Here is a 24,891-nt window from a genome sequence, read left to right on the forward strand (position 1 = left end):
TTCCATATTAAGTATGGGACTCATGGGGCTTTACTTAGTGTTTCCATTGAAGGGCTCTGGTTATGCTTAAGATCATATGTTAGTTGATTTCTCATAACTGATTATGAGAAATTAACTAAAATTTTTAATGATAATATTCCTGGAACATAAGAGAAAACAGACCTGAATAGAGTTTAAGAGTTTTCAGTTGAAATGCAGTGATTTCTTTTTTTACTTTTTTATTTTTTAGTCCAACTGTCCTGTCTCACCACGTTGTTAAATTTCAAATCCATCTGTGCTTTGTCCCTGCTACAGCCTTTTCACATTCAAAATCACATCCTTCATTATGTAACAGTGCCATCTCTAGTGCTTGCCTGGTCCGTGTGGAATGTCAGTCAGTGGACTGGACAGACTTCAAAGGCCGTATTTCCCTTATCAGCCTAATAAAAAGTTGCTGACAGTTTTATGTTAATTAAACCAGCAGGCCTGATGTTCCAAAAAGATGGCAGGCTTCATAGGTTCATGGATATTTGAGAGATGTTTTTGTTTTCTTATTTTTTACTTTGGATTAGTACATTCAGTTCTTTTTGGTCAAATAAGGTCCAAGATAACATCTTGCTTGGCTGGTCTGTACATAAGGAGATGGAAAGGCTGGACATGGTGCCCCTAGCACCAGTAAGACAGAGGAGCCTCCCTCTCGCTGTGTAGACAGTGGCCCCGCTGGAGCCACCCTGAGTGAGGGGAAGCATTTGGTATGGAAACCACTTCCTGACAGTAAAAAGAATGTCACTCCTGACCAACATCATGGAGTATCATGTTAAATAGAAAATATCTTATAAACAAACCATTCATTGCTCTGGAAAGACAGCATTTAATACTGAAAAAACAGCTTAAGATTTACTCTTACCTCTGCTCCTCTTTTGATCTCACTTCTTATTTGAACTTACTACCATGCAAATCTACTCTCCCATGTTCTCAGTTTACCCTTTATTTTGGGGTGCAGTGTGCCCCTTCCTTTTGCATTAAGTCAACTTACCCAAGAACTTCATTTCATATATTAACTAGTTATATTTGCAAAGCCATATCACATACCATCCTAGATGCTTGTATCTCTTTTTGAGACAGCACGTCAGTGCTTTAATATTTGAAACATCAGCGTCAAAGAAAACAAAACGAATGTCAAGTGGCCTCCCACTACTCTGGGGGCAGGTTCTACCTAGGACACGTGGTGTTCCTGGGGCTCCTGAGGGCACCTGATTCTGAGTTAGGCCGGTGGTCTTGGGCCTCTTCTGCCTAACACTGGAAACATTTTCCTGAAGGCCTTCGGGCCTCTTAGTCTCCCATTATTCCTTATCAATAAATCTATATAGAAGCAGAAAAACTGATCTGCAATCTGTTAAATATAGCTTGGTATTAAATATGAGAAATCTGCAAAGTATCTGATATTATTTCTGTTGAGTCATTGTAGAGGGCTTTCCATGAAGTAACAAGTATCTTACCTGCATTTGTTCCCCACGTGAGCATGAAGGGCAGCCATGGGGGCCAGGGAAAGAGCACACTGTGCATAAGAAACGGCCTTTGCCTTCAAGCAGATCGTGACCTATGTGGAGACCAGCACGTACACAGGCAATTGTAATACAAGATGCAAAGTGCTCTGGGAGGCCCGAGGACAGCAAACCAGGGAGCTTGCAAGTGGGACCAAAATTGGGTCTTAAGAGGAAGATATTTCTAAACTGAGACCTGGAGGAGATAAGAAGGATGCAGTCAGACAAAGGAGAGGAATGGGGGCAAGTGCATTCTAGGCAAAGTGAAGGCCGCCTGCAGTTCTCAGATTTGCCCTAAGTGTTGTTGGACTCGACTCTCCATGTGGTGGAAGGAGGCAAATTTGGAAGTGTAGTCAATAGCTCACCTCCAGACCATTGTTAAGAGATGTAGTATCCTCACCAAGCCAGAGTGCATAGGCAGCCCTTTCTTAACCTCCTCTTGAAAAGGTAATGCTCCTCTACACCATCAGTTTATGTCTTTTCTTCAGATCATATGCTAATAGTAAAAAATACCTCTTGACGTTATTCATTATCTCCCAGATACAAGAGTTCACTTCCCACGGATGTGTGTGTGTGTGTGTGTGTGTGTGTGTGTGTGTGTGTTAGTAACTGTCAGCTGATCAGTCACATTCACTGAATAGACATAATGTCTAGAGCATCTTGCTTGATGGAATATAAAATTTCAGATAAAAGCAGTTTATAATTTAGTCAGAAAAGTATACTGTTTGCGTGCGTGTGCTCACGCACACATACACACGCACATATACCCGTTAGGAATCACTGCAGAGTAAACATAAACATTGGCCATATGGCAAACACACACAGATAATTTGATAGAATTTACAGAGGAGGGAGGAGTGGACCACGCTTCTCCAGGAGTAGCCGGAAGTTTGCGTGTAGTATGTACATTCTCAACCCAGTAGGAATTGAAATTTCCAGCTGTCATAGAGTGAACCATCTCCCTCCCAAACTCAGAAGCTGGATTCTTTGGGGTATAACTTTAGAATTTAAAAACCTTAGGCAGACAGAAAAAAGATCCCTCAGTAATATGCCATGAAGGCAGAGGATAAGAGATGTGAGGCTTTGTAGCAGGAGAGAGAATTAGGATCCCAAGTGGTGCAGATCGCTGTGACGGGCTTTCACCATGGATGGTGTTATTGGTGGATGTCCATTATGCCAGGGGCTAAAGGTACAAAGATGGACTTAAAGAACAGGCCTCTAAGCTAAGTCAAAAGACTAGCAAATCAACGTACATTTGGATGTTTTACATTAAAATAAAATGTTTTCAGTGACTGTCAACTTGTATTGTTCTTAGCTCTGACTCTTGCAGTACAGTGGCCTTGTGGTTCAGGCCTGGTGGGTTAGGAGCGCCGCTCCTGCATTATGGGTGCTAAGCAGCTTAGTTGAAGAGACAAGGTATATAAACAGAAAGGCAGACATACAAAGTAGCCTCTGATAAATGGTGACTAAGTAGCTCAGATAACGAGTACAGTTAAGTGCAGGAGTCCGTCTGGGCTGCAGTGACGGGTGGGTTGCATGACTGAGGGAAGGTAAAAGAAAAGTTTTATTCATTACATACTGAAATTTCAATCATTTTTATGATAGTTATACATGTAGAATGATGGAGATGTAAAAAAAAAGGGGAGGAGTCCTCACTTCACACTCACTGGGATGAGAAATGAAACAAAAGAAATAATAAAATGTGATGCATTCCAATATTAAAGTCCTTTCTTGGTCATTTGATAATAGAAGAACATACAGTAAAGGCTCAGTCTTGTCTTAACGCTGTCTTACACTTTTCGTTGTGCTCCATTTTGAAATGCTGCTTAGCTCTTTGGACCCAAAGTGTTTTGTTTTTTTTTTTTTTTTTCCGGTACGCAGGCCTCTCACTGTTGTGGCCTCTCCCGTTGTGGAGCACAGGCTCCGGACGCGCAGGCTCAGCGGCCATAGCTCATGGGCCCAACCGCTCCGCGGCATGTGGGACCTTCCCGGACCGGGGCACGAACCCGCGTCCCCTGCATCGGCAGGTGGACTCTCAACCACTGTGCCACCAGGGAAGCCCCCCCAAAGTGTATTTTAATTTTAACTAGTCACAATTAGAAAAGATAAGGATGTGAATATGTGGATGAACGTTCAGCATGCCCACTTTTTAAAATGAGAAACTAATACTACTCTAGTTATGCAAAATCTTGTGTGAGGCTTCTTTTCTTAGGTATGATTTTTTACATGAATTTTAACGTTTATCTTTTTAAACTCATTACTTGTGTTTATACTATAAAACAAATTTGATTTTTTTTTTGGTTTCTGCACCCTCCAGTACCTACAGTTGTGACACGGTTTGAAAAGGTCAGAGGAAGTTATTGTAAAACAGGAAGCTGCCCTAGTGCACTGGGAGAACTTGAGAAAATTTTGATAATAGAAAATAGTTTATTCAGTGCATTGTGCTTCCTGTACCAGATTCTAGAGAGTCTCCCTTAGCTTAGAAAATAATTGATTTTTGACCACAATGAGACAGAGACAGAGCACAGATCCCTTTCAGGTTGATGGGGCTTGAGTTCTCCTGAGAAAGTCCCTCAGTGGAGGGTAACTGTGAGTCCAACCATTGCTGTGCCGTCAGCTTCACCCTGTGGCCGTGTGTGTAATGCGCTGATCTGCCACTCTTGGAGTTCTTCAGTTTGGTTAGAAACTTAGCACTCGTGCCCACATCATCGTCCAGCAACCACTGACTCGAGGTTGGTGTCAGCCCCTGGTGGTGGACATTTACGCTCACCCTGAACTTAACTTCATCACAGTCGCTCGTGCAGTCTTATTTTATCACAGGAGTGATTTTTGGACCTGGAGAGCACACCCTAGTTTGGCTTTTAGCCTTTGATCTTCTTTACCCCAACCTTCACTCTCTCTGGTGCAGAAGCCCACTGTTCCCAGGGGCCAAGCAGCTGCATGTTTGTCTCACTGCTGCCCTATGTCTCGTTCCTTCTATTTGCATGGTGTGTATGGCGTGTGTCTGTATCAGTCTGCTTCTGTTCACTTTCTCATTTGTAGAGAACCCTGAAAACCACTCTGAAACACCGGCAGCTCCTGCTCTACCTCTTCCAGCTCTTCCTAAACCTACACCCAAACCTAAGCCCAAAAAAACACCTGTGCCTCCAAAAGGGGCCGCTGCTGGGGCCGGCCCCAAGGGTGACGAAGTACATCCTATTAAAACAATTACCAAGGCTCCTGGTAAGCAGGCCCCCGTCCCTCCACCCAAGCCAGCAAGCCGAAATGCAACCCGAGAGGCTGGTGAGTATGCCCGCTGTGGGGTTGAGTCTAGGGTGCTTGGCGCTGGGGTGGGGTAATTTCTTCTTCTAGGAATGATGGCCTTTTTGGTGTCTGCTCTCTTAGGATGTAACACCAGTGGACTCAGCTTTGACACAGAGAATGCCCGGGAGATTCCTTTGTTGCTGTCTCTACCAAAGAAAAGTCAACCACTTGATCCATTCACCTCATTAGGTTTAGGGTGAATAGACGTCTTTCATCCTGAGTATCCACTATCTGCACAAAACCCAGTAGAAGGAAACAGGGAGTAGTCTGCCTGGTGAATAGCGATGATGTGATCTGACGTTATTTAGACACCAACTGGCCTGCCTATTTGAGTTTATGGGTGGCTCTTTGGCTTGGGTTTTCTTTCAAAATATCTTAAGTTTGCACATGAAAACATGATGCTTACCTCTTTGACATATTTGCTGGATCTTAATGTCTTAAACCTTATAGGCATCTCTCTACTGACAGATGACAAAGGGTTCATATCACTCAGTGCTTCACGCCACCACTCTTTACTGGAGTCACAACTGCGCAGCAGAGTTGGAAGTTACATGCTCAGTGCCCCCTTCCCAACCTCATAGACTTCAGTGTGTTACAAGGGAAAGCATCTAGTGGCGCGATTACAAGCTGTGACTGCAAATCACCGGGGGATGTTTGGGTGATTACATCACTTCATGTCATGTGTGTCCAGCTTTCCTTTCACATCAGATATGCTTCATGCAGAGCGGAGCCCCCATTCTAGTGAAGTGGAATAAAGAAGCCTCTCCTGCCATCCAGCCTTTGAAAGGATATATTCCAAATACACACGCTGAGCATCTTGGTCCCATTAACGCATGCATAAAAATTCTCCTGTGTTACAGCAAACCTTACTTTCCTTAAAATCAGCAGCTTTCTCAAAACCAGCCACCAGGATATGCCTTGGTATTAATCTTTCCCCCTTGTAATTTAAACCCATAATGCTCAGATTCAGAGAGTGGCTTAGGTGACAGTATGACAGAACTCAGAATGCAGATAGACGTCTGTGTCCTGGTGTTCCTGTCTGCCACCTTTGACCTTGTGTGTCTGGGTCTCATTTTCTAATAAGCTCTAAAATGAAAATCTCAGAATGCTTTGCCAACAGTGCCTACAGGCCATTTTCTCAGGGACCATCTTCCATCACACATCAGTGTCTGTTCTCGTTGGTGTCTGTGTGTGTTTCCCAGACTTCCTAGCACACCTCAGGAGCAGTGCTTGAAGTGAGGCAGGTGCTGATTTACTTCCTGAAGTAAAGCCCCAAACCCTCACCCTGTCCTTGGGAGTGAGGCCCCACTTCCCCACGCCCCACGTGGCAGCAGCTCACGGTTGACTCGGCTTGCCCTCTCTCTTACTTCTCTCGGAAGAAGGCTGGCGATTAACACCAGGGCAGGTGACAGCTTTCATGAGAGATTTGCAGTTATTTCCAGATATTTTACTTGAAGATTTTTTATAGACTTATGATGTTCCTAAGAGGAAAGTACAGTCATGTTATCCATTGTATTAAAAGAGGCCCAACTGGCGCTCAGTGTGAAAAAGGTTGCTGTTCTCAGGTTATCACAGAGAAACAGGAGTTGCCTTGAAGTCTACCAACAAGCCCAGCGTGCAAGGATCTTTTTTTTTTTTATCAAATATTGATAATACTCCTTCAGAATCCTACTCACATTCCATTTGTAACCGTTTAGAACCTTCTACGTGGTAACTTTGTTTTATTTGAATAAAGTTGACCTTCTGGAAAAGATACTTCAAATGTCACTCCTGATTTTCAGTCAGACATTTAATCTCTTAAAAAAATTTATTGGTTCAGATTCTTCCTCTGTTACTAAGTTAGTGTAGACCTCCAGATCACCAGATATCAGGTTGGCACATTTGCTGGTGAAGTAACATCTCATATTTTTTTTCTTTCTCGTTACACCCTGTGTTAACAACACAAGTATTTAACTGAGGAGAGGTGGCATTTCTTTTTTAGTCATGGCTATAATTCAAGGTAACTTAAGCAACATTTCAGCAAAATCCTCATTTTAGACGACACTTAAAAGAGAAATATAGTAACATGGCTTGAATTTGCACTCTAGGCATAAAAAATTTTTTCCTTAAGCAAGGCTGAAGTTAACTTTGCTGTTAGAAAAACAAAAAGACTTTTCTACAAGAAAAAATTATTAGAATTGATGTGTGGAAACGATTCTGTTCAATTTCCCCAAGAAATAACTGAACGTGTTTAGACAGCAAGTCCCTAGCATCTTGGTTGTGAAAGGTACATTTGGAATGGACTTAGATTGTAGGAGTATGCTTAATACATTTGTCCTATAAGCAAATGAGGATTGTTTATTTCAAAGAAACATTGACAGGCCTTGATATGGGGGAGGGGAATTCTCATAATTACGGATATCTAAAATAATAAAGCCCCCAGGCCATGGAGACTTGTTTTAAGCCTGCATCTGTGTCACAAAGTGAGACTGCCTTTTTCCAGTAGATCAGAGCTAGTGAAGTCATACACCTCATGGTCTATTCCTTTATCTGTTCTTCCTCTCCTGACCCTCCCAACTGACTTCAATAAAGTTATAACCAGAGGTAAGTTACAATAAATAACATCTGTATGCAGTGTGGATTGGCTCCACAATACTAACAAGATTTTTCTAGTTCTTCTGTGGAAGATAGTTTGACCCCTCAGGAAAAAGAGGGACTATACAACATTGTAACAGAAAAAGCAATTAGGAGCAATGTATCGATCCTAAAGGTCATAGGAGTTTAAATGTATTTCCTGTGACGATAAAAAGAAAAGGAGAGTTAACTTTTCTGTTTTGCCATAGCCATGGCCATCCTCTGATGAAGGCCCTCTAGGAGCACAAGCAGTCTTAGAAGCTCTGAAAATGATACTCTTTCCCTTCAGATTATTCAGACACTACCCATTTACACATTTTTTGTAAAAAAAAAAAAATAAGACATTTTTCTGCCTCTTGATGTTTTGAAGGAGACTTGTCCTTCATATGTGGCCATGGGTTTTCCCTCTGCCCCGTTATCGCTGCCGTTGGGGAGATGGGGCAGGGTGGCAAGCCTCTGTACAGCCATTGGGGAGACCTGGTTTGGAGTTTGCTCTTTTAGCAGTTAAGATGAGTAAATTTGCTTTTGGCCAGACAGGAGCTGGTGGTATATACTCCAGGATCTTCTGAATGTGGGCCACTCCATTCCCAGAAAGGCATCATAGAACATGTACAGTTTGTGATGAGAGTAACCTTGTACTATACCCAGACAGCTGCTGTTGTGTGCCCTCTACATGCTATAATGTCCCTTCTTTGGAGCATACAGGGACTTTTTCAGGTGACCCATAGGGCAAGAAGGTGAGGATTTCCCTTTGGCTGGGCTCAGCTAAAGACTGGAGGAGGGAGTAGACAGAGGACTCTTGTCCCTCAGGGTTTGGCCTCAAGCATCACTTGCTCCTCCGTTGGAGGCAAGGAGGGGGCAGAAAACAAGACCATTATTATCATTAGCCTATTTCCCTTTATGCATTTATTCAGACAGATTTGTAAACTTTAAAGGGAACATGGTCATTGACGATTGCAACTCGGTTAGTTTATTTAAAAAATGTTCTCTTCTTTGACTCTTAATGCAAAATCTCTCTACTTTAGCTGGTTCCTCTCATTCAAGAAAAACAACTGGCTCCAAAGCAACAGCTTCACCGTCTACTTCCTCCACTTCATCTCGTCCTAAAGCTTCAAAGGAGACAGTTTCTAGCAAAACAGGGATGGTAGGAATCACAAAGGGCAAGAAAAAAACTGGCAAGCAGCCAACGTCTCAACCGTCCTCAGATGCAACCACTTCTGGCATATCTGACCTTAAAGGAGAGCCTTCGGAGACGAGCGTGGCGAGTCTCAAACCCGAGCAGACTGCCCCCGGCACCGAGGAGCAGACCACAGGCAGACCCAAGTTCGCAGTCTCTCTGCCCGCTGTGGCTCCAGCACCTCTTCCCCCCACCCCTTCTCCCCCCCTGGAGGAGCAGAGCATTGCTGCCTCAGACACTCCTGTCGTCCTGGTCAGCAACGGAGCCGACCTGCCCGTCCCTGCCTTAGACCCAAGTCAGCTTCTCTGGACCGAAGAGGCGACAAACAGCACCACTGTCCACTCAGGCACTGGCTTAAATGTTAGCAGAGAAAATGCAAAATGGTGAGTCGGCACAAAAACCCCATATTCTATCTGTATTCCTATGAAGCTGGGTACTAAAGATCACTAAATCACTCTGCTGGCAATGAAGGAGCCTACTTTGGTTTCTTCTATAATGTAATCTAGTTAGGTAAGCACACCTGTTAGGTAATGTTAGGTAAGCACACCTGTAATCCAACCGTTGATTTCGTTTTTTTAATTGAAGTATAGTTGATTTCTAATGTGTTAGTTTCAGGTGTACAGTGAAGTGATTCATGTATATGTGTGTGTGTATACATATTCTTTTTCAGATTCATTTCCATTATAAGTTATTACGAGATACTGAATATAGTTCCCTGTGCTATATAGTAGGTCTTTGTTGTTTATTTTATATATGGTAGTGTGTATCTTTTAATCCCAAACTCCTAATTTATTCCTCCCTCCTCCCTCTTTCTCCTTTGGTAACCATAAGTTTGTTTTCTATGTCTGTGAGTCAATTTCTGTTTTGTAAATAAGTTCATTTGTATCATTTTTTTAGACTTCACATATAAATGATATCATATGATATTTGTCTTTCTCTGACTTACTTCACTTAGTATGATAGTCTCTAGATCCATCCATGTTGCTGCAAATAGCATTATTTCATGCTTCTTTATGGCTGAGTAATATTCCATTGTATATATGTACCACATCTTCTTTATCCTTTCATCTGTCAGTGGACATTTAGGCTAATTCCATGCCTTGGCTATTGTAAATAGTGCTGCAATGAACACTGGGGTGCGTGTGTCTTGATTTTTCATAGCCCTGCCCCAGGAATGCCACGGGCTGCTGGAGACGATTACATTGGCCTTACTGACTGATACACTTCAGATCTGTACTTTCAAGGACATTTAGAGTCTGCCTCATCACTGCTTAGCAGTCCTTTTTCTTTTTCCTAGACAGTTTCCTCCTCTTCCCTTATAGTGGTTACTTACATCTTTACCACTTATGTCCAGATTGCTCACCCATTCCTGCCCACCTCCATTTCAACAAGTTATTTAGCCTCCTCCGAAAATAAAGAGCATCAGGAAAGAACTCTTTTCCAACTCCTTTTCCTCCATCCAACCTTAGAGCAGCTACCTTTCTTACTTCCTCAATTCCCTACCCAGCTCAAGTGTTATCTCCTCTGTGAAGCCTTTCAATATTCATCCAGACAGAATTGGTTATTGCATGTACTCTAACAGCACTTTTTTCCCACCTATGGGACAGAACTAACCACCATGTCTTACTTACCTCTGTATCCCCACCAACCAGTACAGAATCTGGTATGCTATAGGCATGCCATCATCCAGTTGCCCAAGCCAGAAACCTGGAATTCATCCTAGGGTCCTCATTCTCCCTTGTCCTCCAGATCTAATCACTCACAAAGTCCTATAAATTTTCTACTTAAAGATAAATAAGACATGTTAGCTCTGCTGTCCCCTAGGTGTAAGAAAGAGGACTGTCAGAGTGTAGTAGATGTCACTACCAGTTCTGTCTAGGGAAGGCTTGGAGCTCTTAAATCCAGCCTCTTCTGTTTCTAAGAATAAAACCCAAATTCGCTCTTTACAATATTTAATTTAATATTTCCTCTTTCAAAAAAATCCTTGTCCTGTTATACTTTAAAAAATTAGTACATTAATTAAATTGATTTGGATCAAGAGACTAAAATATCACTTTTAATTATTCAATTGCTAGTGATATTAACCTCCATTTATTAAATACTTATTTAATGTCAGGAAGTGTCAGTTATTTAATTCACATAAGTCTCCCCTGAAATATCTCTGTTGAATAGATGAGAAAACTGATGCTGAGAGAGATAACATAGTTTGCCCAAGATCACCCAGCTAGTAAGTGGCAGAGTCAGGACGCAAGCCCAGAGCTGCACATCACACTCAGCGTGCTAAGGAATTTCATAAGTTTCCAAAGCACCTGCTTCTACTTCTTTTGCAATTCCTTTTGTGTTTGTTTCTCTCATTTTGAGTACCGTCATTCAAAGGAAAGCCAAGGAAAGGTAAATAAATGTTAAAGTACAAATTATTTTATTTGACATTTTAATAAATGACTGGGGAAAAGAAGGTATTGAAATGAATGCTTATGGTGTCCTGAATACTTCCAGCACAGAGCAGGTGTCTTCACTTCATTATGAGTGTTTGCCAGCATTGGCATCAATTCCAGCCTTTAGAACTGAACAGTCACTCAGCATTCCACCATGTATTTTTTGCTTACCTTCTATGTGCCAGGTGGCGTACTAAGCACCAAAGATACAAAAGTGGACAAAACATTACAGTTCAGGTTGCTTTTTACCAAAATAATGTCTGACATGCCCAGGAAGTATAAATGTTTAAGATGAAGTCCGAATTTAGGGAAGGAGATCAAGTATATGGATTCACTCTTCAATATACTAAAGAACAAGGTGTAACATATAAAATAATTCCTCAGATAGTCTTAAGCACTGAGAAAGCCCATTTCCAAAGGTGACCTGATTCCGTCCAACCCACTTGCACAACCATTTTAGGAAGGGCACTCTATTGTGCTAAACTCCACGCTGCATGCTGGGGGCTTGATACCTGTCTTCAGCCCAAGTACTTGCAGGATTGTCAGACGAGAGAGGTGAGCATCTGTTCTCCACTTCCACTGGGGCAGTGATCACAGGGAACGAGCTGAGAACATCATTGGACACCGAGGTATTTATAATAGATTTTCCTGTCAGTCAGGGTAACTATAATGCTTTCCTAGAAGAGGGCATAGAGATTTTCTTCTCTGTACATTCTTCAGAATTAAAAATTTAAATTACAGTTCATCTCACAGGGGCGGTTTGTGTTTGCTCTTGAGTTAAGGAGCTTGGAATAAGTAGTCTCTCAAATTTCCTTCCAAATACTTTCTTCCCTTTTTAAGTGGATATGTGAGTTAGAATTTCTGGCCCTTAGTCGCTTGCTTTACTTAGAACTTTCCCTCAGTTATGTTTAGTCAACGAATGTGTGAAAATCCTGTCATTTTATGAAGAGGCTTCTGTTTGGAATACAAATGTGAAAACTTTAAAGAAGACAAGTGGCCATGTGTAAAAATACCTGCTTCTATTCACATAGTGCAGAGTAGTTACTATTTGGTAGATTTTTATTTGTTGGTAGCATCAGTAATATATAATTCTGATATAATTTTAGGCAGAAACTAATAACCCCATCTGGAGCCCATATCCAAATGGGACTTGACTCTTCTAGTTCATTTCCACAAACATTAATAGAGTTCATTGTATTGTTCTATGTGCCAAGAAACGTAGGGGGAAAATGAGAGCCAAGTCTTGAGTTGGTTGATAAAAATTTGGAGTAAAATATTTAATATTAAGTTAAATATAATCTATAATATCAACATAACATAATATTAAGTATAAAACTAAAATATAACATCACATTTGATAGACTGAGGGTTTTAAGTCTGGGTTGTAGACTGGCCTTGCTACCTCGTTGGGGCAACTCACTCATGGCCTTCTTGGGTTCCATGAACTATAAATTACCTGCCCTCCTTATACTATAGAACAATTGTTAAGTTGTAAATATATGCAGAAGTCTTTGAAAACTGCAAAACATTATAAAATGCAAATGATGAGATTACATTAATAATTGGTATCATGATAAATTAATGAACAGTGATACAAATACTAGGACTCAACCCTGAAGTATCTTTGTTCCGCTCTTCAGAATGTGTTATTAATTGGCATATCTTGTAAACATGCCTCGGTCACCCACAGTGGCCTCCAGTGGCAGTATGCTAGAAATCCAGACTGTGAAAAAAAAAATCTTATTTAAAATGAGATTTCATACTTTGGAAGCAATATGGTGGTTCCTCAAAAAATTAAACATAAAATTACCGTATGATCCAGCAATTCTACTTCTGTGTATATAGCCAAAAAAAATGAAAGCAGGTACTCAAACAGATATTTTTATACCAGTGTCCGTAGCTGCAATATTCACAACAACCAAAAGGTAGAAACAACCCAAACATCCATGGAATGATGAATTAATAAACAAAATGTGACCTCTACCTGCAATGGAATACTATTCAGCCTTAAAAAGGAAGGAAATTCTGACACATGCTACAACATGGATGAACCTTGAAGACATCCAAAGTGTAGTAAGTCAGACACAAAAGGACAAATGTAAAATTTCACTTATATGAAGCACATAAAATCGTGAAATTCGTAGAGACAGAAGGTAAACTGGTGGTTGCCAGGGGATGAAAGAAGAGGAATGGGGACTTACTGTTGAATGGATACCGAGTTTCAGTTTGGAAAGACGAAAACTTCTGCAGATGGATGGTGGTGATGGTCACACAACAATGTGAATGTGATTAATGCCACTGAACTGCACACTTAAAAAGTGTCAAAATGGTCAATTTTAGGCTTTATGTATTTCACACAATTAAGACAGAAATTTCGTATTTCCTTCTTTGAAAACAAGAATGTTTGGCTGTTGGATTTTTCTAATAAGTGAAAAATAGAGAATTTTGAGAACGCTTAGGCTTATCAGCCACAAAGTTGAATGTCAGTACCTCCGATTCTGACAAAGTTTACCTGTTTTTGTCATTCAGAGAACTGTTTTTTGATTTTTTTCAGTGAGAACAGCAAGCACATGTTTTGCACTGAACGGTCTTTCAGAAGTGTGATGTCCAAATTTGGATTCTTCTATTTATATCAGAAAGCAATGTGGGGAACTTCTGTATCTTAAAATGAAGATTACATTGTTTTTGATATGATATGTTTTTGATGTAAAGTATTTTTTTAAATTCTGGTCTGTGAAAATTGGCAAGCTTTGTATATTTATAGTAACTTTAAGTCAGAGACTCTTACCAAGCTAAATAATAGAAACTCATTGCATCCTGACATATCACCTTTCTTCTAAAGAGTCCACTTAGCTTTCACATTTTCCATCTCATGTTATTAGTATAATCTTATGACAGGCAGTTTGACAAATGGAGAAGATATATAATTTTTTACTGTTAATACACTGACTATGATGAAAGTAGGATTAATTCCTATACCAATTAAAGAAGATAAACTTTTCTGTGTCAGTACCGTTCTAGGTACTGGGCTGGGCTACGACATGATATGAGTTCTGCTTGTCAAGGAACTTTGGCGGGCTGGGGAGGCAGACTGAGATGCAGTGTACTAAGTGCTCCAGTGTGGTGGGCACCGTGGGAGCAGGGAGAGAGGCCAAGGAACTAGTCTGATGGCCAATGAGAGAGTCCTCAGGGAGCTGAGGCTTTAAGCTAGACATGAAAGATAAGTGGGAGTTACAGGTCCAAGAAAAAGTGGAGGCAAAATCAAATATCTAAGAACCGCTAGCCCATTGTTCTTTCCACGGAACCTCCTATTGCTAGGGAAAAATAAATGTTCAAAACATAGTTGTACAATATTCTTGTACTAAATATGTCAGTCACCACCTGGTCAGTCCTTTTCATTTTACAGATGAAGACTCTAAAGCCTTGGGAATTAAGGAGTGCGGTATTGTTGCCCCATTTCAGTGACGTTAGCTGGCTTGTGTCTGCTTTCTCCTCTCACCAGCCTGAAGGATGTTTATGAAACTAGAGTTCTGTCTCATGTGCCGGCATCATCCCCGAGGGTTGCTCTGAGCTTCACACCAGCCCCATGTTTCTGTGCCTTTCACAGTGTCACAACCAAAGACGAGCTGGGGAAGGCAGCGCCTCAGCTCCTGACTCCTGGGCTGATGGGAGAATCTTCAGAATCCTTCAGTGCCTCAGAGGACGAAGGCCAAAGGGAATACCAGGCCAATGACTCTGACTCTGATGGGCCTGTCTTGTATACCGATGACGATGACGATGAAGAGGATGAAGACGAGGACGGCAGTGGAGAAAGTAAGGCTCTTTTCAAGAGGTAGGGAGGGAAGTCTGTGGTGGGCAGAAGCAGCTGCAGCCTGTAAAGGGCAAAAGCCTCATCAGGAGCCCGACACCTGATGTTTTCTTTCCCCTCATGTGCCTTTCTCAGATTAGAAATGTATATCTTCTGAGGTCTAGCTTTAGATGAGAGTCCTTTCTGGAAGATGATTCCACAGGGCAGGGCGGTGGGGGAGTCAGTCTATGAGGCCAGTATGCATATTTGAATTTGTCCAGAAAGTCAAACAACAGAGGCCTTTCTCAGATTGATCAAAGATGGCGCTTCCACACTGGGACCTTTGTTGAATAAAGAGCATCAGTGCGGGATTTGCTGGATTACTCATGGGGGATGTTTGAGAATTTCACTCCTTTTTTTTTTTTTTGCGGTACGCGGACCTCTCACTGTTGTGGCCTCTCCCGTTGCGGAGCACAGGCTCCGGACGCGCAGGCACAGCGGCCATGGCTCACGGGCCCAGCTGCTCTGCGGCATGTGGAATCTTCCCAGACCGGGGCACGAACCCATGTCCCCTGCATCGGCAGGCGGACTCTCAACCACTGTGCCACCAGGGAAGCCCAAGAATTTCACTCACTTTTATACTGTGGTTTAAAAGGAGGAATGAGTCAAGAATGACTAATACCTTTTAAGAATTAAAAACAGTCACTCATCCATGATAAGAAAGGTGGTATGCCTTCTAAGAAGGAATGATAGTAAAGTGGATAAAGCCAACCATTTATATATAACTTAGGGAACTGGAAAAATGCTATTTTTTTAAATAATCTTCTGAGAAAGATGACTTGGGAGCGATTCAGTATGGAATTGAATTTACAGATTATAAAAAGTTATTAATATATTCATGATTAAACAGCATTGTCAAATTCCTTCTAGTTTGTACTGAATAATGAAAAAATCATCAACAATCAAATCAAAAATAACAAAAATCATTATCATTCATTGGTATTTACTATCCTCTGTGAGATATCAGGGATTGCTGGGTAATTTAGGATTAAAACATAGGTATCACAGGTAGACTTTTGTCAGTGGTTTTCTGAGTGGGGGGAGGAAAAGGGAAGACGAGGATTTACTCTACAGAATAAGCAAAGGGGCTAAGTGTTTAAGACTCGAAAAAGAAAAGGCGTTATGCAATCGGTAGTTTCCGTGGTATGCCGTCTCAGCAGAATAAACTTCAAATGTCACTGTCCAAAAGATGAGGTGATACTTGCTGGTTTTTTCAGGGTTTCCCAACATTTTTCGGAATATTTTAAAAAACAGTTCTTCACACCATTGTAAAGCAATTATACTCCAATAAAGGTGTTAAAAAAACCAAAACAAAACAAAAAAACAGTTCTTCAGTTTTTCAAAACGAACTACATCCAACTTGAAAGTCTTTTTTCTTCAGGTTAATTAAAATTCTACCGTTGCATGTGAATAAAGAGTTTGGTCTGGACTCTATTTAAAGTCCCTGCGCACGTGTAACCTGAGTGCCACTGGCTAAAATCCTTGCTCTGCATTTCTGCCTTTTCTAATCCTCAGGTGCTTTGGCCAGTAAAATACGACGAAGGGATACTCTTGCTATCAAACTTGGCAACAGACCGTCTAAGAAGGAATTAGAGGACAAAAACATCTTGCAGCGTACCTCTGAAGAAGAGAGGCAGGAAATCCGACAGCAAATTGGAACTGAGCTTGTCAGGTAATTGCTGAAATCTGGGGACAGCACTGACTAATTCTTACTTTTCTCCTTCCTACAGTTCCCTCCCTAACTGAGATCACTGTGACTCCCTCATGGAAGGGCACGCCTGGCCTATCTGGTCTTCTAAAGTTGGTCTTGGATGGTGAATCGCTCAAAGAAGCGCCTTTTTGGTCCAGCTAGCCAGTAGCTTTGAGGTCGCCAAAGCCCCATCCAAGTGGGGGCAAACTTTTTCTATAAAGGACCAGTTAGTAAATCTCTTAGGCTTTGTTGGCCAGACAGTCCCTATTGCAGCTACTTGACTGTGCTATTGTAGCATGAAAGCAGCCATAAACAATACATAAACAGATAAGCACGGTTACATTCCAAGAAAACATTCTTCACTAAAACAGGCAGCAGGCCAGAGTTGGCCTGCGGGCCATAGTTTGCCCAACTCCTGGTTTGATTCATGGGCTCCCTATAGCATTCCTATGACTGCCATCCACTTCTGCCCTGGGGGCTGCGAGACTACAGAAATATTAAGTAGCTTCAAGGGCCAGTTCCATCCTAGTCAGGTAGCCATAGCCCCCATATCGAAACTTCCCCCTTTTCACTTGAAATAAATGGTCATCTGACTGCACTTCCTGCCTCCACCATTGTAGGATTTCTACTTTTGCCACTCGTGGCATTGGAAGTCCATGGAACTGGCAGTTTTAATAGAAGCAAGTGCTGAAACTCTCCTTTTTATGATCAGTTTAAGCATATTTAAGTATTAGTTGTTTTGCTAACTTCCCTCACTCTGCATAAAAAATAGGTTGCATTAATTGGGAGAAGGGAACAGCCTGGAACACCAGAACAAGATTTGGAGGTGGGAGAAAAGTCCTCCCCTTGCTTGGAAGTGGAAGATTTCTGTGACTGTGGTGTATCTGCAGGGTAGGCACGTGAGGGGTTCAGAAACCACTGTCTGTTTTGTAGATGGGGCCAAGCCGGGGCTTGTGCAGATTAAATGAGATGGTACGCTGAAGGTATGTTAGTGCCTAGATCCTAGCGAGCACTTAAGCACATTAAATATTTTTTATTAAAGTATTACCTCTTAAATTAGCAAAACACTTTTATAAATTAAACCCAATGTCGGCAACTTTATGAGAAAATAGGACACATATACTTGGCCCTTGTTCAATATTTCTGAAGAACAACTTAATAATACAAGAAAAGAATTCTAAAACAGTATTTCTTTACATGGTAATTCCGTTTGGGAGGTTATACAAGAAGGAAATAATCTAAAAGGGAAAAAAACCTGTGTTTTCCAAAGATGTTTATTTGAAGGGTATTTAGAGCAGTGAGAAATTAAAGCAAACCCGAAACACTCAAAAACAGGGGACTGATGAAGAACATTGTGAGAAGTTGACACCATGAAATAACTGTAGGGTGGTGGTTTTCTAACTCTGCATTAGGATTTCTTGGAGAGGATACTCAGGCTTCCTGGGGAGAGCTAGGGAAGCGGGTGTGTTTTGGGGCTGAGGCGGGAGAGGACTCCTTCATTGTAGGTCTAAGTAGCCAACCAGAGCAGCACTTCTTCTGTTTTTGTAAAATTCCACTCCAACCCCCAAAAGTTTGAGAGCCTCTAGAAACACACATGTAGTCCATATCTATAAAAATCTGATCAGGGTAGGGTTTTTAGTTTTATAAGTATATAAATTTTATAGAATTGTTTTTCTACAAACCCAGCACACCTAGTCCCTGTCATTCAAAGATAAACCACTTACAGTTCCTGCCTTAGAGGACTCCATGTCTAGTGAAAGAGGCAAAATTTATACTGAGTGATGGGGATCATGTAAAAAGCACAAACATCTAGGTCAAGAGAACCACGTAGGAGTCCTGGCTCTGTCGTTCAGTAGTGTTTTCTGGAAGGCAAGGGAATTAATCTCTCCTTTTCTTATCTGTAAAATGGGAACTGGCTGCCACCTTGCTGAATTGTTTCAAGGATTCAAGATAATGTAAGCTAAGCACCCAGCATAGTGACTGGGACTTAAAAGGATGAACTAATGAGAGCTGTGATTATCTTTATAATAATAAGTGCTTTAATCGATGTATAATTTATGTAGAACTGCTGTAGAGGGACAAAGAACCAGGAGCCTTTAATAACTTAAAAGATTTCAGGGCTTCCCTGGTGGCACAGTGGTTGAGAGTCTGTCTGCCTGCCGATGCAGGGGACACGCGTTCGTGCCCCGGTCCGGGAAGATCCCACATGCCACGGAGTGGCTGGGCCCGTGAGCCATGGCCGCTGAGCCTGCGCATCCGGAGCCTGTGCTCTACAACGGGAGAGGCCACAACAGTGAGAGGCCCGCGTACCGCAAAAAAAAAAAAAGATTTCAGTAGGTGAAGAAGGAGAGGAGGGCATTCCAGAGAAAGGAAACTCCATAAACAAAAGAAGGATGATGTCTTTGGGGGATGATATCGTACAGATATATAGTATAGGATATATGAATGGCACAAAATCTGGCTGGCATAGATGTTCACTGGCTTTTTTCGTGGGCTCACTTATTAAGTGAATTTCAAGGTAGCGCTGATGAAGATTAAATGTTAAACTTTTTAATGAGTTATTCAAAATATCATTGATTTTAATTCTTCATGCCATTTCTGTCACAGCCATAAACATTTAGAATTAATAGTATCTTGCATTAAGATTGCCTTTCATGTATATTAGTTTAATTTGAACAAATTCAATCTATCAATACATCCAGAGGAAGTCTTTGTCTGTGATTAACAACAAATTAATAATGTAAACAAAACCAAGAACAAAATTATAATGGGTTAATAAGACATTGAGCCCTTGTGTACAAATGATCAGATACTAATCCCAAATGAGCCTGGCTTTTCTTGAAGGTTGATGGAAATGGCCTGTATACCTCAAGATAACTTTATATACATTGTAAATTTATTTGAGATCCCGAAAGTAATATTTTCCTGAAAGCACTGTGCAGTATAAATTGATCATCTCATGAATTGGTATGAACCCTTGAGCCTTTTTTTAGATTCTAATTATCTGTATGTTAATTAGGGTACAGGCTAAGCTGCTCTAACAGAGACCAAAAAGTGCAGTGGTCCAAACAAGCCACTTCCACGTGTTTGCTTCTTTTTCACATCGCAGTGCAGGGGTAGGTGGGCTGTCCAGCATGGGTGGGGAGCACAGCTCCAGGCAGTCAGATAGGCGCCCAGGTTCCTTCCATCTTGTTGCCCTTCCATCTCCGTGGATATCCTCATCTGCATGATCTGAGCTGGCTCACATGACCATGTTTAAGTTCTACCCTGTGGAAGAAGGAAAGAGAGAAGGGAATACACACCCAGTCACTTTAAGTGTAAAAAGCAGACATTACAAACACCGCTTCTGCTCACATCCCATTGCAAGAACTCAGTCACATGGCTGCACCTTGCCTGTAGGGAGGCAGAAATCTATAGCTGGGTGTTCAACTAAAACTCTGGGGGTTCTGTTTCTAAAAGGAAGAGGGGAGTATGGGTGGGGGGGTAGTTAGCAGTCTCAGCCACAATCTCTAGTCTCCAAACTAATGGAAAGGAGGCTTAAAAATGGATTTTTGTTTCTCAAAACACAAAAAAATACAGCTTTGCTTGTTGTTTTATTTTGCGTCTCCCATTAAGGCGGCCTTGTTTGTAACCGGCAGCATATCTGTTTTTCATCACAGGAGACTCAGCCAGAGGCCCACAACTGAAGAATTGGAGCAGAGGAATATCCTGAAGCGTGAGTATCCTGTACTACACAGCGAATTCCTCGTGTAACCATGAACAAGCTCCCTCTAGAGAAAATCCATTTGTCAGCAGGGAGCCTTAATATAGTTATTCACGAATGACTGAAATGGCCCATTTAGATCACATTTTTATATAATTATTTATATCATTTTTAAAATAATTTCTTGACGTTTGTGTTTCATTTTATGGCTTTAAGCCTGAGATACCCCAGAGCAGTGTCGTGGTTGTGACAGTTGTTTTTAAGAAAGATGAAATTTATTCCATGTATTCTTTCACCCAAATATTAAATAGAAGAAAATGCTCTAGTCTGCTTGCAACTGAATGTCAAAGAAAAGACCAAAAAATCCACAAGGAAATAAATCAAACATTCCTATATTATTATTAATAATAATGTGTTGCCAGGTTTAACAAATGACTCCATTTAAAACAGAATTATGGGAAAAGGAATTTTTCAATCCATTTCATTTTCCTTTGTTATGATAACTGTTTCCCTCTTGAGTTATTTATAATTTTTCAGCACTTAAGGAGTTCTCCATTCATTTTCCTACTTCATTTTCCCATTCTCTTTCCCCCTCTATTTTCTTGGACTTTACATTTTACTCATTGGTCCAGTCGTATTTATGTTATTGGAGTTCATATGTTGAAGCTATAAAATGAATAGAAGTGGTTTGTTGTGCTGTAGTGGATCGATGTGGTTACTAACCACAGTGAGTTAAATAACGGATATTTTTAAATTGAGCCTAGCTGTAGTTTTCTATATTATTAACCCAGTTTCAAAAGAGCTTTTTATTGTATGAAATATCAAACAGCAGGGATGGGCAAAACTCCAGAGAGTACTCCAGAGAGTACTGGCGTGCGGGAAATCTTTTTCAACCAGGCTTTTAGAGTCAAGTTGGCCTGTCTGGGTGATCCCCATTCTCCAGATAAGTTGTTTTCTTTCCTGAAGGAAAGAAAGATTTTAACAGCATATTTGTACTACAGTTGCTATTACTGAGACAACCAGACAATGAAGACTGAACAGTGGGATGAACTGCCAGTCTATGGGGTTCTTTCCTTGCAAGGTTTTTTTCTGGCCTTTTTTGAGCATAACTGGCATGGAACCCAAAGAAGAAGGACTTAAGTGACCATCAGTGTGTGGAAGAGCCTGTTTGGAGATGGAAAAAGTCATGGCTAGATAAGAAAAATAAACAAAAACTGTGTTTAGCTTTCTGAGGAAGAATGAAAGCAACATCTCATTTTGACAACAAAACCAAACCAAAAAGGCTCATGGTTTTTAATAATAGGTTCCTGGAAAATATTTATGAATTAAATTGTAGATAAGCTCAAATGCAGTCCATAAGCTCCAAAAACACAGAGAGTGTATCTTATTGGCTGCCTGATGCAATACCTAGAAAAAAAAGAAAGAGCGAATTCTGGGTAATTCTTTCCTGCTCCTGGGAGACACACAGAGCCAAACCACATTGCTGTTTGGTTGTTTGAGGAACTGTTTCATAGATTAGAAATGTATCGCACATTGATCTTAAGTGCTGTGTTGGCTTTATATACTCCATTTTCCTGGAGGTTGGGGAAAGGGTGAAACGCCAAAGTCAACTTCAGATTTGACTCCAGCCTTTTTTTACTTCCTTCTTAGTTTGTCTAAATGTGCTTATGCTGGAAACAAAAGACACGTTTCCAGTCTGGAGAAGCTGATAATTGGCTTGTGATCTCCTGACATAATGTATGGCCAAGGGAAGCAGAAAAGAGAACTGGTGGAGGACACCCAAAACATTCTGCTGAGCAGCCCCAGGGAACTGGATGGCCAGAGCTGACAACACTTTATTCAGTTCCTCTTGTTTCTGTGTTCTTCCACATAGATTACTCTTGTTTGTTTTGTCTCCATCTTTTGTTCAAAAGCAATATGATTGTCTATTTGAAGAAAAGTCTGTGTGTGATGTGGTGTGATTTTTAAGGACACTTATTTAACGAGGTCATCTTTTCTTGACAGATTAGGAAACTAATTCACAGCATAAAACACTCAGCAGTGCTCAAATCCAAGCCTGTCACTAGTTTAATAAACATAGATCAAATGGCAGTCAACGCTGATAGCAGTTAATTGGAGACCACAGGACAAATTTCATTTCTTAGTATCTTTCCCAGTACCACACCTAATTTGATCTCTTTCCTATTTTAGTGCATCTAGGGTTTTTAAAAAAACATATATATTAAGTTAGATTTTGGAACTAGTTTCTTAATATTGTTAAAATAGAAAGCAAGTTTTGGTGTTTGCAGGATCAACTTTTGCATATCAGGAAAAGAGATGTTCGTGGAACATCTTCTACAAGGTAGGGATAAAATATTCAGGTCCTCTAATACTGTTTAGCTAGGGCCATAATTCCAGCTAAATCATCATAGAGAAAACATGTATTAAGCCATTGAGTTCTGCATGTATTTTTCCCCAGTGTTTTGTTATGTAATTTTTAAAGCATACAGAAAAGCTGAAATAATTTTACAGTAATACCCATATATCTACTATCTTTATTCTACCATTAACATCTTACTTTATCACATATCTGTCCATCCATGGAGACATCTTATTTTTTGGATGTATTTCAAAGTAGGTTTATAAATATATTTTCATTTCTTACCAACACCCATGTGGAAACATGTAAAACAGCAAAAAGTGAAATAATCCCACAAAAAAATGTTTGGCTATTTTTAATCCATCTTATCTGAGTTGGTGACTGAAGAATATCTTACTCCAGTTGTTGGTACTTTGGTGCTTTTCTTTCTTCTCTTTTTCGCATCATCCATGAAAGGCTCTGGGCAGCACTTGGCAGGCAGGTTTCTTGTAGCACCCACTGCTGTTAAACTACGTGTATCGTTTGTATGCTTATGGCAAACGCTTTCCGTGGCTGTTCTGATACCCGCCCCTCTCTGCTCTGATGAGTTACTGAGGGCGAGATTTGTCAGCGAGCCAGTCACTTCCTTCATGAGTATCCCTCCAGTCTGTTTAAAGTGACCAGACGTGCTTTCATCCTACTTTACAATTAGCCCTCTAATAATTTTTTTTTTAAGTTCCAAAAACTCGGTGAATTTTTGTTTTGTTTTGTTTTGTTCGTACTGCACGGCTTGTGGGATCTTAGTTCCCCAACCAGGAATCAAACCCAGGCCCTCAGCAGTGAAAGCACGGAGTCCTAACCACTGGACCACCAGGGAATTCCCTTGGTGAATTTTTTAAAACCAAGTTTAAGGTTTAACCTTGACTCTTAGTAGAAGATTTAACAATGACTATTTAGTAAGATTCCTAGGAACAGTCACGTTGGCCTTCCTCCACCTCTCACCCTCTTCCTCTAACTTCTTTAGAGGCATAATTTCAAATATGGGAAATCTAAGGAAGTCAGTTCCTGATGTTAGAGAAGAATTCCCAATTGGTAAAATCCTGTTTATTTACAGTTGGCCCTGCTTTTTTTAAATATCACTGGCTGACACCTAGATGTGCAGTATGCTTCATAAAGCAAAATTATCTAATATTCTCTTCCAGGAAATTACGTTTTGTGTATTTCTTGAAAATTGGAGCATTTGTTAGCTTTGAGTCATACTAGATATCCAGTATTTTGCCTTTGGAAAGTACCTTTGAAAATGTAGCATAATCATTATATAGAAAGAATAACTGAAATGTTGTAACAATTATATTTTTCTTTTTATTAATATCATCAAAGGCCTGACCCTGTAAAGCCCTAGTTTGAATCACATGAACCACAAGCTCGGTATTTGTCTATTATATATAATTTACAATCCACATGCCTTATCCAACGCATATAAAGTAATTATTTGGGACTTCCCTGGTGGCGCAGTGGTTAAGCATCTGCCTGCCAATGAAGGGGACACGGGTTCAAGCCCTGGTCCGGGAAGATTCCGCATGCCTTGGAGCAGCTAAGCCTGTGCGCCACAACTACTGAGCCTGCGCTCTAGAGCCTGCGAGCCACAACTACTGAGCCCACGAGCCACAACTACTGAGCCTGCGTGCCACAACTACTGAAGCCCACATGCCTAGAGCCCATGCTCTGCAACAAGAGAAGCCACCGCAATGAGAAGCCTGCACATTGCAACCAAGAGTAGCCCCCGCTCACCGCAACTAGAGAAAGCCTGCACACAGCAACGAAGACCCAGTGCAGCCAAATAAATTAAATTAATTAATTAATTAATTTTTTAAAAAAAGAGAGAGCAGCAGATGTCTGCCTGCATTCTGAGTCTCCCCACTTCCTTTAAAAAATAATAATAGTAAAGTAATGATTTGACCCTAAGGATGTGTTTTAAGGATATCAAAGGATATATTGCAATATATTTTGTGAAGCAATTAGAAGAACCTACAGTATTTTCATAGGAAGAAATCTGAATTATAATCAGATTTTGTTTGACACTCACAGGCGCTTAATGAAAGCATACTATCTAGTTGTTTCTTGTCTTGCAGGGTAATTTCAGTTTATGTTCATTCGTTGTCTAAATAACCAGACTGATCATCCTCTTTCTTATAAACTAAAATTAGTATTTCAGAAGAACGTCAAGACTTTTCCCTGTCCAGATAAGGAAAATTAATAGAG

The 24,891-nt window shown here is 40.8% G+C and overlaps 1 protein-coding gene across 4 annotated transcripts in view; it reads left to right on the plus strand.

The window, feature by feature from the left end:
- PHACTR2 (phosphatase and actin regulator 2) overlaps positions 1–24,891 on the plus strand; it is a gene marked incomplete at its 3' end in the record, with an annotated part of 130,965 nt that overhangs the window by 80,074 nt on the left and 26,000 nt on the right. For 2 of the 4 annotated variants that reach the window (XM_082668832.1, XM_082668833.1), the window contains exons 5-9: positions 4,566–4,805; positions 8,465–8,999; positions 14,659–14,864; positions 16,414–16,570; positions 20,248–20,303. In XM_082668832.1, the coding sequence (XP_082524958.1) occupies positions 4,566–4,805; positions 8,465–8,999; positions 14,659–14,864; positions 16,414–16,570; positions 20,248–20,303 (1,194 nt within the window). The remainder of the gene's footprint in view (positions 1–4,565; positions 4,806–8,464; positions 9,000–14,658; positions 14,865–16,413; positions 16,571–20,247; positions 20,304–24,891) is intronic. The other 2 variants (XM_082668834.1, XM_082668835.1) reach the window with 1 other exon arrangement.

Source organism: Grampus griseus (assembly GCF_964374135.1).
Source record: "Grampus griseus genome assembly, chromosome: 13".
In the NCBI taxonomy this organism is placed as follows: Eukaryota; Metazoa; Chordata; class Mammalia; order Artiodactyla; family Delphinidae; genus Grampus; species Grampus griseus.